The 17,117-nt window shown below is 43.8% G+C and overlaps 1 protein-coding gene across 1 annotated transcript in view; it reads right to left on the bottom strand.

The window, feature by feature from the left end:
- Window positions 1–17,117, bottom strand: part of F5 (coagulation factor V) — a 45,494-nt gene that overhangs the window by 13,836 nt on the left and 14,541 nt on the right. The window contains exons 6-13 of the mRNA XM_066621262.1: window positions 16,379–16,600; window positions 15,489–15,654; window positions 14,126–14,303; window positions 10,306–10,408; window positions 9,110–9,321; window positions 5,096–5,246; window positions 4,285–4,497; window positions 902–2,903 (exon numbers count right to left, since the gene is read on the bottom strand). Of these exons, the coding sequence (XP_066477359.1) occupies window positions 902–2,903; window positions 4,285–4,497; window positions 5,096–5,246; window positions 9,110–9,321; window positions 10,306–10,408; window positions 14,126–14,303; window positions 15,489–15,654; window positions 16,379–16,600 (3,247 nt within the window). The remainder of the gene's footprint in view (window positions 1–901; window positions 2,904–4,284; window positions 4,498–5,095; window positions 5,247–9,109; window positions 9,322–10,305; window positions 10,409–14,125; window positions 14,304–15,488; window positions 15,655–16,378; window positions 16,601–17,117) is intronic.

Here is a 17,117-nt window from a genome sequence, read left to right as displayed (position 1 = left end):
TGAGCAAGAAAAGGCCTTCATCGATATATGGTTGGCCTTCACAGAAACATGCACATTGTTTGTTGGAGACTGACCTACTGTGAAATCCTATGCATTTCTACTCAATCCCCGCAGTGTTTGATAGGATTTACTCCCAGATAAGTTTGTACAGGATTGCAGCCTTATAGCCTTACAGCCCAATTCTATCTAAATCCCTGTGCACGATGCAGCAGTGCCAGCACCATTACCATTGAATCTCACTGGGGACTTTTGTCTCCTTGCTCTGGGATAAGGCCCAGTAGCCACTGTAGGTCAACTCAGACTATTGCTGCTTGATCACACTGCCACAAGTACACATTGATCTTGCAAGGTGGATCAGGCCCAAGAAGGTCAAGATGTGGCATGCGCTGCTGCCACCAATCCTACCCCTCTCCGAGGCCTGATCTACCCTCTTCCCTGCCCCTGTCACCGGTCCGTTCTGCCTACCCTCACCCCCATTCCACCCAACCCTGCGCAGTTCAACCCCCTCCCCACCTCCCTTCAACCCCCTGCATGGGCTTACCTGCTCTAGTGGGTCTCCATGGGTCCGCCAGCATGCAGCAGTGGAAGCTGCTCTGCGACTGCCATAAAGTAGCCTCTACCAGCACATGCTAGTTACACCAGCAGGGGAGGAGGTTAGGATTGGGCTGCTAGACTTGTAGTCCTATGCATTCTTTTCTTGGAGTAAGCTTCATTGAACATGGTAGAACTTTCTTTTGAGTAAGTATGATTCGAATTCTGTTGTTTATCACCATTTTTGGTCTTTAATTCATGGTCCCTGTGGAAATCCCTCTATATCCACCCCAACTCCCTATTCTTTTGTTAACTTGTATCAAAATACATGAAAACTGAAAAACAAATAAGAGAAATTATGCAATCAAACCTTTTTCGAAGTGCTGCATAGTCCCACAAAACTTCTTCAGCTGCAATATAGTATCTCCTTAAGTTTCCTTTGCTGAAAGTGCGCAGGTAGCGCACCGCAATGTCATCAGGGTTACGCAAGGTAGTAACATCTAGTCGGGAATCTGTTGTGTATGGGTTGTCATAGTGCACTTTCTGATATTCAAATGAACCACTGGAAGTCTGTTCACTGTCCAAGTTTTCTATGTCATATTCATGAAAGACCCCATTTTCAATGGGAAGGCCTATCCGGACAAATGGTTCATGCTGGTTTTGTGTCAGACTGTGACTGGTCTTATTCAGCAGCATTGTGTAGTTGGCTTTAACAGAGTCTTCGGTATGTTTGAGCTCTTTAGGTGTTTCTAAAGGCCTATGTGTTCTGGGTGCCAAGGCACCTGTTTTCTTCTTGCGTTTGATCTTCAAGAACACCCCAGATGAACTAATAGTGCAATTCTCATTCAGGACTTCTTGGTTGTTGTTCACTTCCGGCTTGTCAAGCTCAAGCTGGGAGTCACCTTTATATGTTCTATGGTTTCTTTTATTAGTGGGCATGGTATCTTCTGGATACATTGTGGCATTTTTGGAGTTGTTCTGTAATTCATTGTCAACAGTCCAAGAAAGATCTGCTCCTTTGATATCACTTTCCTCAGAGACAACATTCCATTCAAGATCTGTTTTTGCAGAGAGACATTTTTGTCTCTTGCGAAGGGAAGCTTTCCAAGTCTTTTTTTCTCTCTTTGGAATGAGAGTAGGTATTAAAACACCTCTCAGCATCATATTGTCATGTTGCTGAACTTCTGATGACTCTTGTTCAGAAGCGTTGAGTGGTTTTGAACTACTGTTTTCTGCTGTCTCTCCTGTTGTCAAAGTTAAATTGGTCAAAAGCATGGGAAGCTCAGTACTTGCTTGCTCTTCTGTCTCATCATAGTAATATGCAAAGATATCTGTTTCTAAGTTATCTAAGCTGGAGATGTTTTCTACACGAGGAATGGCAAGAAAGGCAAGGTTTGAAGTGGTGTTGCCTAGACAAGAAAGATTTCTCTTTTGCTGTACATGAAACAAAAGGGCAAATATCTCTCTAAGGGCATGCAATTTTGCCTCCAGCAGAGCTCGGCGTTCACGGTTTCCATCCAAAGTGCCATCCATTCCACCTTCTCCAACTGCATCTTCTGCTTGACCCTCTTCTTCATAGGGCACTACAGAAGTGGGCCCTTCTACTCTGGCACCCACCAGTTCTGCTGTATCGTTACTCTGTCTTCTCTCATCACTTCTCAGAGATTTAGCTTCAAGCGTTTGGTTATAATTATCTGAGATATAGGTAGCATTCTCTTCATGGTCACTCTGGCCTTGTTCAAATAATAAGGTAGTAGCTGCTGTTATATCTGAAAAAGTCAGCTCTCCTGCCAGAGATGTGTAATTGGGAAGGAGTGACTCAACTGCAATGGGGACAGTAGTGGTAGCTTGAGTTTCCAGCAGTTTAACGCTATGCAAGGTTTCACTGACATTTGTGAACTTAAGAACTGGGATCACTGTTACATCAACGCCACTCAAGGAGCTTATGTTGTAAGTATCTTGTAAGGCAAGAGCAGTGAGATTTTGCTCTTCTTCCACAGCAGCTGACCCATTAAATGTTCGAAGTCCCAGCATTGTAGCCATAGTATCTTGGTAATCATCATCCTCATTCCTTGTAACATCTTTGCTACCTGCTGGGTCCTGAAACCCCAAACTTGCTGCCATGGAATCCTGATAATCATAGTCTTCCATTCCACTGTCTGGGCTTACGGCCCTTTCATTTTTCTGTTGCTCTGCTTTCAATGGCACAGCTTTAGGTTTCTCAGTGGTAATCCTGACATAATGGTAAAGTACACCATCATAATCCACATCATCATATTGCTGGTAATCATGATCACATTGGACATCTCTAAACTTCAGTCTCATGCCATTGCTCATCTCACGGGAGTCCCAGGTTCCTAGAAGCCAGGTTCCTGTAATTGAAGAACAATGCATACTATATACTCATTGTCAAACAAAGACAAACCCTGTCTGTACACCTGAACTGTACATTCCATGGCTCTCAAATGGTGGGAGTAGAGGTATATAGTAGTTGAGGGACAGCTGAGGGAGGGGAGAACTAAGCTCTGGGACTTCTCCTACAGTTGGAATGCTCAGATGTTGTTTTTGATACTTTTTTAAAAGAACCTTAGCCAAGAAGCAACAGGCTCAGCAAGAGACAAGCTGAGAAATGTGCATAGACACATATGTTATCTAGGCCAGGGTTTCCCAAAGTGTGGGCTGGAGTCACAAATGTTGGAGTCACACAATTTTCTGCTTAGGCTTCTTCTTTGCCCTGGTATCAGTCCCATTGGGCACTAATCTGTGTGTGTGTGTGTGTGTGTGTGTGTGTGTGTGCGTTTGAAAAGAATTAATAACCTGCAATTTTCTTTCTCTTAGTCCAGAAACATAAAGACTTGTTTCAAAAACTGTTGACTATAGAAAACCATTAGTTTAAGGTCTAAACTAACAGCCCGATCCTGAGCTCAGGTAGTGCCACTCATGCACACTGCCCAGGCAATAGCTGTTGCAAATGTGCCATAAAGTACATTGTGGTGGCAGCCAGATGAGTGGCACTGGGCAGGGAGGCTTGTGCCACTAAGCACTGGGCTTCCCCACTGGCGGCAGGAACAGCGAGGCAGCACACAGTAAGCTCCCCACTTGGGAGGTGTTTTCTGAGCAGGAGGAAGGTGGGGAGGGGGTGAAATTGAGTAGAGGAAGGGAGGGCCGGAAGGCAGATCGGGCCCAAGAGGGGGTGGGGACTGCCAGTAGATCCTATCCCACCTCCGGAACCTCAGAGCCCGAAACAGGTCTCCTAGGTTCTACACCAGCAATTGAACTGGCACAGATCCGAGTAGAACCATCAGGGTTATGAAGGCAATACACGGGGTAAGGGAACCAATGTTCCCTTACCCTGTCCCTGAGAAGACCTCTGGCTGCTTCTCCTTCCCCGCAAGATACAGTGGCAGCCATTTCAGTGCTGCTGTGCCATGGGGCAGGCAAGGAGCATAGGATTAGTTCCTTAGTATCATAGGGCTTACTCCCAGAAAAGTGTGCCAGCCTTACTTGCTCTAGCCTACAGAGTTATTATAAGGATTCCATCAAGGTAATACACATGAAGCAGTTTGTACACTCAAAATGCTATGCAAATATTAAATATACTTGAAGGACATCTTCTCTGTAAAGATAAAAATAGCCAGATCAAGCCACTATCCCTTCCCATTCTACCCTAGCAACAGGGACAAACACCTTATCAGAAATCATCCATGGTGTCAGTAAAATATATCTTTGTAGGTAAATGGTTCTTTTACTCACCAATATTGTCCATGGTTACACTAGCTGATTCACCACTCATGGGGAAAAGATTTAAGATATCTTGATGTTTTCCTCTGTTCAGAAAAGTATGACCAGAAATATGTACAGGGATGATCTCATCCTGTGCACCTACACTGGTGAGGTGCCATTCAACAATTTCTTCTTGACAAAATCCCAAGATCTGTGTTCCTTCAGATACATAGCCATTGAGAGCTGAAGTTAAAACAAACCAAATTAAAAATGCATTTATCTTCATTGGCACCACAAGGAGCATATTACATTTGTTGACTCATTGATGTTACATGAAGAATGAAATTGACCCATCTTTGCTCACAGGGCAAAAGCTACAAAGAGAGATGTAGCTTTTAGAGGTGTAGGACAGCCAAGAGAGGTGCTAGAATTCCAGACTGTGCCACTTTAGAGAAGGTGCACAGAAGGTCATGTTTCTAAATGCTGCCAAATGCAAAGTACTCCCTGCATGTGGTAAATTAACACATTAAGGAAAGAGCAATGCTAAAATTCTCTCTCTTATTTGCTAATTCACTCTATTCATTTTTTATTTGGGAGGAAGCATTCAAAAATATGGTCTCTGCTGCAGTCTGAAAGGTTCAGTCCAGAATTCTATCACTCATTCTATGCAACCGTTAGATTTTGATCTCTGTCTAAGACAGTAGTGAACAACATCATCAAGCTTACAAGTATTATGAACAACTATCCTTAAAATAAGTATTGCACTGTTTATTGTACTGAGAAATGCTGATGTTGGGCTCTTGCAAACATAACAAAATGTTGGCTCAAATCTCCTACTTACTGTGCATGATGTTAGACTTGTAGAATTTGGGGTCCTCTCTCTTCACAGCAGAGGGATTGCTGCAGTACTCCTTGATGTTATCCTCCAAGTACCAGCTCTTGTTCTCATCAAACACTGCAAAGACTGCATGCTGCTCTACATCAGCCATATTCTGCAAAACATCAAGGCATGTGTGAAGGAAGGTACTTGCTTTTCTCCATTTTTTTGGTTCAGTAAATATTTTATATGTTGCATTCTAAATGGTTGGAGGGGAAAGAAATGAGAATTTTAGCCTGCACCAGACATGTAGTTGTTCTGGGCCAAAACACATAAGTAAGTGACATCTGTGGAATTTGCAATCATAATCTTATCACAATTTGGGGGTTTCTTTGTGGCAAAAGCTGTGGTAGGTCTTCCTTGCGTACTGCCAATCATCCTTCAGCAGGCTTCTTGTATCCCAGCAGGAACCACAGATGCTTAAAGGGGTGAGATATTCCTCCTGAGGGCTTTCCCTTTTGAGGGAAAAAAGGGCCTGATTCAGAAGCATTATATGATTCACTGCTGCCAACTTTCACCAGGACATTTTTTCCCCTCATTCTTATATTCTTTTAACCATGAAAATAGGTTTCCCCCAAGCTGGGAAACCCTCTACAAAAATGTTGGCTCCCCTTCCCAGCTCCAACAGGGAGGACACCCATGGATTGATTGACAGCAGCACCAATTGATTCCAGTCACCAAGAGCAACCAACCAACCTTGGCTAGAGCCAGGGAGGGGAGCCATCAGGTTACATGCAATACAATCAAGAGGAATCATTCCATGAATCCAAATTGCGGTTGACCAAGCATCCCCTATGTTTTTATCACATGCTTCAAAGTATGGTGACTACAATAAGTAAGGCTGTTTTCAGTGAGGGGGAGACATGGGCAAAAAAGAGGAAACTGAGGGGGAAATCTCAGAGTCTACATTTTTGCAAATTTTAAAAGCGAAACTTTCCAAGAAGCTATCCTCTAAGATGCTTCAGCACAAACATTTACACAATGAAATTGACAAAAAACATCTTATTGAGCAACTAGGTAACTCCCAAATGGGCAGTGCTCACCCCATCAACTTGTGTGTCATTGGGTGAAAAATTACTATTGTACAGCTTTAGAGACCAATCCTAAACAGTGCACAGCAGCTCATCGTCGGCGCGCACTGTTGCAAATGTGCCATAAAGCATGCTGTGGAGAGGCAGGTAGATACATGGGAGAGGCAAGGAGGAGGCATTCTGGGGTGGGGGGAGATGAAGGTAGAGCGGGGAGAGGGCAGAGAGGAGGCATGCTGGGGGAAGGGAGCCGGGGGGAGGACGATGGGACCAGTGGAGTTCAGTGTGGCCTGACATGGAGGCTCTTGATTCTGCAGCAGCCCAAGTCTTGCTGCAGAATCGCATAGCCCCATTGCGCTTCTTCTGGGGAGCCACTAGTGGCTGCCCAGTTGTGCTCAGGAAGCCGTGGCCGCCATTTTCAACACTGCGGCAGCCCCGTGCACCAGGCAGCTTAGAATTGGGCTGTTAGTTTGGTGACTCCATCCAGCAGCAGAGGAACCAACCACAGGCATATTAACAATTGGCCATCCCAAGAAGGTGGGGTTCTCCCCAAGCCTATTGGTTGCAGGCCACCCTAGCTGGAATCAGGGAAGAGACCCAGTGGGAGCCGATGTGATTTCAGCCAAAAAGGTCAGGGACACTCTCTGTAGCTCAAGGAGCAGTAAGGACTGGATCAATCAGGAGCTCAAATAAAGATATGAGATAGGGGTTTTGATACGGGTTTTGGGAATAGACACACCTTTATTTTTAAATAAGTTCACTGCCTTGCTACCTGCTACAAACACTCTGAAATAACTTTTTGACAGTGCATTTACTATGTCTATGCTGTGTATTTTAAAGAAGCACTAGATGGTAGAGGAGACAAGGAGGCAACGATCCTCTTGCTGATGGCTCTCCTGCTTTGTAGCAGCCCTTATTTCCTCCTTCAGCACTGCTACTGCAATTTTTGGAATTAGCACTGGAGGAGAAAATAAGCCACCCTTCCCCCATCCTCCACTTGCTTGCTTGAGCAAAAAAGAGGGGCAGGCCAGGGTGATCCACTTGCCTCCTCCCTCACACCGCTGCTACTGCTTGAAGCCACAGCCTCAGTGGGCTGCACCTGCCAGGAAGAGAGGAGATGAATATTCAGAGAGAAGTGACACTACCTGGACATAGATCCTAAGTACTGGACTCAGACCTGGATGGACTTTGCATCAGTCTGAATCTTGGCTGGTAGGGAAACAAGTCTAGTTAGGGCCAGCTGGATGAGATTGTCTTCTATCCCCTCATGTTGTTTTAGGGTTTTTGTCCTAGTTTGAACTTTGCTTTTTATTTGTTTATTGGATCCTAATCTAAATTAACTAGAAAAAGTTTATTCTTGCTGTTGACCTACATCAGCTTCTGAGTAACTTCTTTTCTGGCATTTCCCACCCATGCCAGTAGCACTTCCATACTAGGGGCTGTTGTTCCACTCACTTACATACTCACAAATTGCATAGTATTCTTACATATATAGACAGAGAGAAACAAATGGAAATGTTTATCTGCTCCCCTAGGCAGATGTAAAGATATATAGGAAGATATAAAGGAAGAGGCAATGATTTCATGGAAAGTGAAAGAAAGGGGAGAGATTTGGAAGAAAGAAAACAATGGCAGCGTGATTTTAACAGAAAGAAAGGAAAAGGAGAAGGAAGAAAGGAGCATGAGGTGTAGTTTCAGGCAGCAAAATGTGCTAGGATGACCCTGGACTTAATTGTACGTGGCAGTGTTTCTCAAACTGTGGCTTGGGACCCACTAGGTGGGTCGCAAGCCAATTTCAGGTGGGTCCCCATTCATTTCAATATTTATTTTTAATATATTAGACTTGATGCTACCATGGTATGTGACTGTATTTGGGTACCTGTACAGACTTATACTTTTAACAAGCTACTACGTATAATCTTTTTACAATGATAGCCAGTGGGACTTACTCCTGGTTAAGTGTCGGTAGGATTGCAGCCTAGGATTGTTAAAAATTTTCCTGCCTGATGATGTCACTTCCGGTCATGACATCACATCCAGCGGGTCCTGACAGATACTCATTTTTTAAAAGTGGGTCTGTTACCTTGTAGATGCCCGCTCTCATCTGAACTCGGAAACTAAGCAGGGTCAGGCCTGGTTAGTACTTGGATGGGAGACTGCCTGGGAATACCGGGTGCTGTAGGCTTATACTGCACTTGCTCCCAGTGTGGAAGGGATTGTCGCTCCCGAATTGGCCTTTTCAGCCACACTAGACGCTGTTCCAGAACCACCATTCAGACCGCGATACCATAGTCTTTCGAGACTGAAGGCTGCCAACAAGGGAAGGCTTATATACCATAGTCTTTCGAAACTGAAGGTTGCCAACCAACCAAAAGTGGGTCCCAGTGCTGAATGTATGAGAACCTCTGCTATGTAGTGGCCAGAACACAGGAGATGGTATAGATGTTACTGAACCAACAGAGAACATTGACTATAGCATTTTACAACTCAGCACATATGTAAGTGGGAAATTGCCAAGGAAGTTCATCACAAATACTTTTGACTTCAAAAGACAGAACTTCTTCTGTGGAGGACATTGAATGACTATTCAACAAAGGGTAGGCAGTGGAGGAAGACTAAATGCATGCAGGCTCACCACCACAACCAGTTTACTGCACCCCCCAATCCACTACCTGTACATCTTTGTCCCTGAAACCCTACATGCATTCTGAAATCATTAGCTTACATCTGGTGGTGCTAAGCAGTTTTAGTCTGCAGGTGTAGCAACTTCTGCACTACATCTTAAGACTGTTGGACTTTAAGATTATAACACCATGGCCAATCCCCCTCCCCCGGCCTCACACTTTTGCTTTGCTTAACATCCAGCCTGACAAAGAATTATGGAAATTTGAAAGCGTGCTGCTCTAATAAAGGTATTACTAGACGGTGGTTTTTGAATTACTGATAGTACCTGTATCCCCTTCTTGTCGAGTGCCTTGCGCTTACAAATCAGAAGGGGTCCAATCAGTCCAGAGGCAATATCTCTTGTAACATCCACAGCACTATGGTAAGATCTGGTGACACACTCAGCATCCTCTGTCGTGGGTTCATCAGTGTCAAGTACAGACCACTTATACGTGTAGGTTTCTCCGGGTTGGACTGCTTTACCATGAGTGCTGTTCTCTGAAGTTAACATAAAAGGAATAAGATCATACAGAAAATGGAAGCCAGTTACTCTATAGAGTGAGAAGACTTTGGATGAATCTAACTTGCAACCCAATCTACTGCCATTCCCTGTGTGACGATGCAGTGCTGCCAAAACTGCGTCTGCAGAATCCTACAGGGGAGTTTCAGCCTCAGGAGGTCTCCTTGGGGTAAGGGAGCAGTTATTATCTTCCCACAGGATAAGTCCTACTGGCTTGGCGCATCAACCTGAACCTGCACCAGTGATATGAAAGGCACGAGTTTGCGTTGACCTATGAAGGCGATCAGGCCCAACAAGGAGGGGGTCAGGATTTGGTGAGTGTGGCTGCTGCCAAACCCGCCCCCTTCCCAGGCCTGATCTGCTCTCCTCCCAGCTACTTTTGCACACTAGAATAATTTATTGAACAACATCTGTATTCATACAACGCATGACCCTCAGTTTGTCATTTAGCAGATGAGCAATAGAACGGAAACTCTCATCAGGGCCCAATCTTATCCAACTTTCTAGTACCAATGAGCTGCAATGCAGCACCCAAATTAACATTTGCTCCCTTCCCTTGAGGAGGCCTCTGTGACTGCTCCCTCACCACCAGATGCAGCACATGCCCCGTTTGCATGGCTGCATCAGTGCTGAAAAGTGGGATAGGATTGGGCCCTCAGGCTCACTTCCATGCCCTCTCCCACTGTTAACTGTCCTGCTAATTCTGCCTGCTTTCCATGCATGTTCGTAGTATGTCTGGCTGCTACATGCTCTGTAATTATCTTAGAAGCCCGCCTAGAAGGATTATCGTTTTATTAAAGCCACTCAAGAAAGATAAATATGCATAAGGTTGCAATCCTATGCAGTTTCCTGGGAGTAAGCCCCATTGAACGCAATGTGACTTATTTTTGAGTAGACATGCATAGGAATGAGCAGTAAGAACAGCAGAAAAAGAATCTAAGTAAGAAATATTAATAACTGACCTTTGGAATCTGAAGGATAAACAGCTCCTTCTGCTGCCTTTGAAAGTGTTACTCCATGCACATAAATACTATAGGGTCGACCGGCCATATTTTTGAAGGTGATCTGTTTGAAATGCAAATAGCCATGAGCTCAACAACAATGCTAGTTTTTATACCAGGATTTTAGAATTATGTTGCAGCACTTTTAAACACAAGCAGACTGTTATCAAGGAAAGCACCATTGCTGTTATCACATTTGTTTCGGTAAAAGACCTTCAATGCTCTTGGAGAGACCAAGGGCCCAATCCTATCTGACTTTCCAGCTCCAGTGTAGCCACAGTGCAGCTCTGTGGTAAGGGAACACATGTTCCCATACCTTGAGAAGGTGCCAGTGACTGCCGCTCCACCACAGCCTGCAGTCCTATCCATACTTACCAGGGAGTAATCCCCATTGAATATAATGGAGCTTATTTCTGAGTAAACATGCATAGGATTGGGTTCTTGTGCACTTTAATTAGCGCTGGGAATGTAAAGAGTACCTGTTTTTCTATTTTAGATTTTACTGTATATTGTCTAAAAAAGGGGAACAGCCATTATTCTTTGTTGGAGAAGCTTAGCATGCATCCTGAATCAGTGTGTAGCAGTTGTGAATATGCCAGTAATTAAGTTTGTAATACTCTTCCTAAACTTCATTTTCAACTCCAAACTTCTGGGCTCTTACAATATGTCTAGCTCAGTGTTTCTCAATCTTTTTGGAGACCATAGAGGCTGCTGCCTGGTTTATAGATGCCAAGGGGTATGGCTATAATGGTGATTGGGCAGCAGTGCTCTTCCTCCACATAGCAGCTTGTTTAACCCTTGATGGACATAGCCTCACCTGCTCTGCCAGTTTCACAATGCAAGTTCTGGAGAATTCAAAAGCTTGCCTGAAACTGTGGGCCAAATTACATGTTTATTATTTATTTATTTGTGAATTTATATATTGTACCACCTTTCTCATCCTCAGATTTATCTTCACGTATTACATGCTATGATTAATGTGTGTATGAGAGAGATCCTCTTCCCCTTTCTTTCTGAACAAATAGCATGAGGGCATACAAAGCCCAAAATCTAGCAGAGAGTAGGGCATCTTGAGAACTTAGAATCTTGAGAATCCTATCCCCTGTGAAATATTTATAGCTTTGAGGGGAAAAAAAAAGCCAGCTTTTTGGTCTTTGGAACTACATTTGGATCATATAAGATAGCAATATTGTTTGTACCTATCCTATCCTACTGTCTCCCTATTCTACTGCCCCTAGAGCTGTTTTTACTTTAAAAATCACAGGTGTGACCTAGCTTAACTTGCAACAGCTGAAATCTAATAGCACAATAAAGAGTTTCAAAGGGCTCTAGATTATTAAAGGTAGGAAATAGGAATGCTGTGCTATGGCACATCCAGGGAAAACAATTACACATCAGGCAAAGTTTCTATTTTCTTTATTAAAAACAGCATGCCAAGTAAATACAATCCAGCACAACTTCAAAGCCTCCCATCCTTTACAGTGGCGTCACTGGGGGGAGGGGCAGGCTGCACTGGGCAATGCACATGGGGCGGGGTGACACACAAAAAAAATTTTAAATTTTTAAAATCTTGGTATTTTTGAATAATACTATCATCTTATATGTCATTAGAAGTATGATTTCATGCGGAATGCAATGAAACAAACCACATTGAAATATCTCTAGTCTATCAAAAGTTATAGCTAAAAAACCAGCTGGGTGGGGTAATGGTGCATTGTCACACCTGCCCACGGCATTGCCCTGCCCACTGCATGGGAGAAGGTCCATCATGGGGCTGACGCGCCAGCCTCCTGTACCAGGAGATGCAAAACCAAGTGATGCCACTGATCCTTTATAAAAATAATGGTCCAAGAATTACACATGTGGAACTTCTAAATATTTGGTCAATTAGATCAATAGTTGCACAGGAAAATTATGTGCATAGGCTTATACAGGGCTTTTTTTCTAATGGAACGCGGGGGGGGACGGAGTTCCGGCACCTTTTTGCAGGGGCCCCTCCCCTTTGGAGGCATTCCAGGAGGGGGGGAGCAAAATAGAGGCATTCGCTGGGTGGGTGCTGGGGGGTGCAGGGTGGGTGGGTGCCTGGCCCCTGCCTGACCACACAACGACCCCCTCCTGCCCCGATCTCCAAGCTCTCGCCTGAGCCCAGCCCGCCTCCCCTCCCCACGCGCTCTGCTTCCCCGCGCAACTTCCAAGCCGGTGGAGGGCGTGGGGGACACGCGCCGATGCCGAGGAGGAGGATGGACAGCCAGGGAGACGGGCTGCGGCACCCACGGAACGCCCAGGTACTGGCTTGGCGGAGGAGGAGGGGAAGGAAGCTGGCTGGTGCAGCACCCGTGCCAATCTGCAGCGCAAGCCTAGACATGTCTACTCAGAAGAATGTCTCATTGTGCTCAATGGGGCTTGCTCCTGGGAAAGGGTGCATAGCCTTGCAGCCTGAGAGCCCAAGCATGTCTACTCAGAAGTAAGTTTCTTTGTGTTCAATGAGGCTTACTCCCAGGAAAGTGTCATAGCCTTGCAGCCTGAGTAGACAGGCAGAAGAAGGGCTCTGTGGCTGCAGTCCTCTCCACACTTTCCTGGGAGGAAGCTCCACTGCCTCTAATGGGACTGACTTCTGAGTAGACAGGCACAGGAGGGGTTCTGAGGCTGCAGTCCTCTCCACACTTTCCTGGGAGGAAGCCCCATTGACTCTAATGGGACTGACTTCTGAGTAGACAGGCACAGGATTGGGCCCTGAGGCTGCCATCCTATCCACAGTAAGCCCCATTCACTAAAGTGGACTTCTGAGTAGACATGCATAGAACTGGGCTCTTAGGCTGCAATCCTAGGCACTTTCCTGGGAGTTAGCTCCATTGACTAGAATGAGAGTTACTTCAGAGTAGACATACCTAGGATTGGGCTCTTAATCCTGACAGATATATATCTGCACCGTTTTCACATGCTAAGGGCAGGTGAAAAGGGATTCTCTGTGTGTACAACGTGCTGCCCAGCCTTGCCAGAGATCCTCCTCATCCTTCCCCTACAAGCATGCCCTCCGCCAGCCAGCATTTGCAGCTCCTCTCCAGCAATGCACAGCAGCTGCTCAGGGCAGCAGAGAACATGCAATTGCATGCCAAGTGCCTTCCCAAAGACACAGAGTATTCTGACACCTGAATTAAACCATATTTAATCGCTTGTTTGCAAACGTAGCTGTTTCTGTGTGCACCTAAGGACCCCTCTCGTGTAAGACTTCCTTTTTTGTCCTTACTCCCACAGTTGCTTAGAGTAATTTTATTACATGGAACTCATGTAAGCCATTTTTCGGAATCCATTCACTGCTTCCTCTCCGCGAAGTAGTGCCACACTACATACTACACGCTACAAGTGCACCTGTACAGTATTTTTCCCCATGTGTAGAAAAAGTAGCTAGGGGGAAGGGGATGTGGAGATTGACAGCCCAATCCTATGCATGTCTACTCAGAAGTAAGTTCATCTTTAGGGGGGAAGCACATAAAAAATATTTTATTTCTCCAATAAAAAATGGTTTATTAATAAATAAATAAATAAATAAATAAATAAATAAATAAGTTGTTAGTTCCTGCACCTTTTTATTTACAAAAAAAGCACTGGGCTTATATCAACATAGAGCTACACTAGAGACATATAGTAAATATGAATAATGAGTAATTCTGGTTACCCAACAGTATATCAAATAGAAGCCCTACTATTATACCTGAAAGCACTAGCAGAATATTGCAATACGTACATTTAAAAGTCTCTTAATTTGATCCTTATCACTTACCGTAACCGTATCCATGACTTCAGCTCTGATAACAGGTCCAAGAATTCCAACTTCTTTGGGACGAGTGATTTCTGCACGTTTGCTGAAGGTGGCATCTTTATACTGCTTGAAGACAGCTTTTTTATACTTCTTGCCAATGATATTTGAAAAACTGTCCAGATGCTGAACTCTATATTCTCTTTAAAGACAAGGAAAGAAAACATAAAGTAGGCCTCAGTAAAATCTACTCTGTAGGGAGATGTGCTCCCAAAAACCATAAAAGCCTCTGTAGCTGAAAACAAATCTTTTTACTCCATAAAACAAAATGATTTATATGCACTGTGGTAATCTGAAGAAACCACAAAGACAGGGTTGTGCAAAATCTTTCATGTGAGCATATGTATAGAGAAGCAAAAAGAGTTCTGTACATGTTACCAAGCTGCTGGGAAGCTGGCATTCCAGCCCCCCCATTTTTTGTAAAGCCATTTCAGTTTGGAATGGGTCTCAAAATGGAGAGTCTGGATAAGTTTTGCAGCTCATTCTGTCGCTTCCACCTAGTGTGCGAGTGTGACTTTGTTTGATGCCTTAGGACAGGTCATCCCCATCTCTGTTAAAAACACACTGACTGGGAAGGTTTAATAAAACAGCAATACTGCACAAGTATTTCCAAAATATTGTTCTCATGCATCCCTAAAACTTCTCATTATTATTTGTACAATCCTGAGTTATTGGGTATCTCTTCTGGCCTGTTCCAGATGAATTTTGTCTGGGACATTCTGGGTTGTGTCACTCTTGCACAAGAGGTACATTAAAACAACGCAAACCGTCAATCTCAAAACAAAAATGACATCAAGTTCAATTTATTGTACTCATTCAGCATAGCAGAACCACAGCATTTATGGAGAAACTGAACTGATAAGAGCTTGAAAGAAAGAAAGAAAGAAAGAAAGAAAGAAAGAAAGAAAGAAAGAAAGAAAGAAAGAAAGAAAGAAAGAAAGAAAGTTTCAGTAGTTATACGCAGTTCTGCCATACCTGGGACATTTCCTAAGTATCCAATACTTCTGTCCCTACTTTGTTTTCCTTGTCTCACAGAGAAGGAGTATTTTTTCCTTTCCATAGAGATATGGAGATTTAAAGAACCAAGAATGTAGACTGCACTGCTTGCTCCTGAAGGTAGGGGGACTACAGACCATGTTTCTAATGCAGAGCCAAGGCCTGAAATTAATTAAGCAGGGCAGAGTTGCAATGTTTTAACAGCATACTCCTATGCATATTTACTCAAAAGTAAGTCCCACTAAGCTCAATCAAACTCATTTCCAAGTAAGTGAGTGTAAAATCATGAGAGCCAGGCTCACTACAACTCTCAGCCAAAATACTGTCTTACCGATCAATGTTCTCAGGAATTTCTGGTGCATAATCCCAAACAATTTCTTCTGCAGCTATGAAATAATCCCAGTTATTAATCATTCGCTGTTCTTTTAGTCTTAATTTACTTGTTAAGGTGTCTGTATTTCCACAGTCTTCTATGTTGAGATAACCATACATTCCAGCTAATTTGAAAACACAAGGCAGAAGAAAGAAAATGACTGTTAAGAAACAGAATGAGAAAGTGTCATGCTATCTTTCAGACCGGCCAGATGAAAATTAAGGTGTTCATTTTAAATTTTAAATACTCAAAGAGGCCTACAAAAGACGTCAATCTTTCTTCTGTCCATCTGGCGTTCACAGTCCTTCCATCAAGTCCACTAGAAAGTAATCCATGAAGCATTTGCTACCGTTCTAGGCAAGGCCAGCCCAGTACTTCACACAAGGGTTCCCTGCTGATGATGGGCCATTTATAGTTCGGCACCAGCACACACAGGATCATATTTCAGGTTGGCTCATGCCACCAACCCACAAAAAACATGATTGTAGTTGCAGATATTTCTTATTGCTCTATGGTCACTTTGCAAACTGCAGTTTTAACCTATGTGTTATTCTTTTCTCCTAGTGCTTCTTTCACAGCTGTGGGTGCAATCCTAACCAACTCTCCAGCACTGAGCTAGCCACAATGCAGGCACAAGGTAAGGTAACAAGCATGCCCTTACCTTGAGGAGGCTCCCTTGACTGCCTCCCCACTGCAGGGTGCCGTGCATGCCACATTGGCACAGCTATCTCAGAGCTGGAAAGTTGTTTAGGATTGCACCCTAAGATGATTTTGGGAATTCTGTACGTTTCCTTATAAGAGAAAAAGCCTTGTCTGCATAAATGCTTGCAAAATAACGATTGCCTTGCCTTGCAGATGCTTTTGGACCAGAGAAGATATCAGCCACTTTCCCGTCTGGCTCACGGTCATGTTTGCTGTTGCAGATGCACCTCCCACAAGGCTGACCGTTGATATTCTCTGGCGGTTTTGCTCCAGAGTTTGTCCATTGAAATGAATGGAGAAGATCTCTGGTGTAGAGCTCATCCCTATCAAATGCCAGCTTATGTGTTCATAAGCACAGGCCTGAACATCTGAAAAAAGAACAGCAGGATCAGAGTGTTGTTGAACAGTCTTTAAAAAAAAATCACAAAGTGTTTGTTGAAGAAAGCAGTGCAATTGCAAGCCAAATATGATTCCTTTTTTTTTTAAATCACCCAGGGTGGAATGAAGTAGAAGGACCTTATTCATGGAGTCTTTCTCTTTTCTTTAACAGATGGCCTTGAGAGAGATAGAATTCATAATATGGAATTTATGACTTATGATTTGAAGCAGAACCTGTAGCCTTAAGTTAGAAAGCACTTAGCTTGGCCAAAGCTATTACTCTTAGAGATGGTTGGCATTGCAAATATTCTTTATGTAAACAGAGCACTGAGAGACTGAAAATATAGTTAAGGGATAGGGAAGACTAGATAAAGTTAGATGCTTCAAATGCCACCCAATTAAACCTAAATGTAAACAAAGTACAGGTGGAGCCTATTTATCTGCATTAGTTCCATTCCATGACTCGGTGCAATTAACAAAAAACATGCTGTGCTAAATTCCATAGGG

Source organism: Tiliqua scincoides, chromosome 3 (assembly GCF_035046505.1).
Source record: "Tiliqua scincoides isolate rTilSci1 chromosome 3, rTilSci1.hap2, whole genome shotgun sequence".
Classification (NCBI taxonomy): Eukaryota; Metazoa; Chordata; class Lepidosauria; order Squamata; family Scincidae; genus Tiliqua; species Tiliqua scincoides.
Note: the sequence above shows the minus strand (reverse complement) of the source record. Positions and strands in the feature narration are given on the sequence as shown.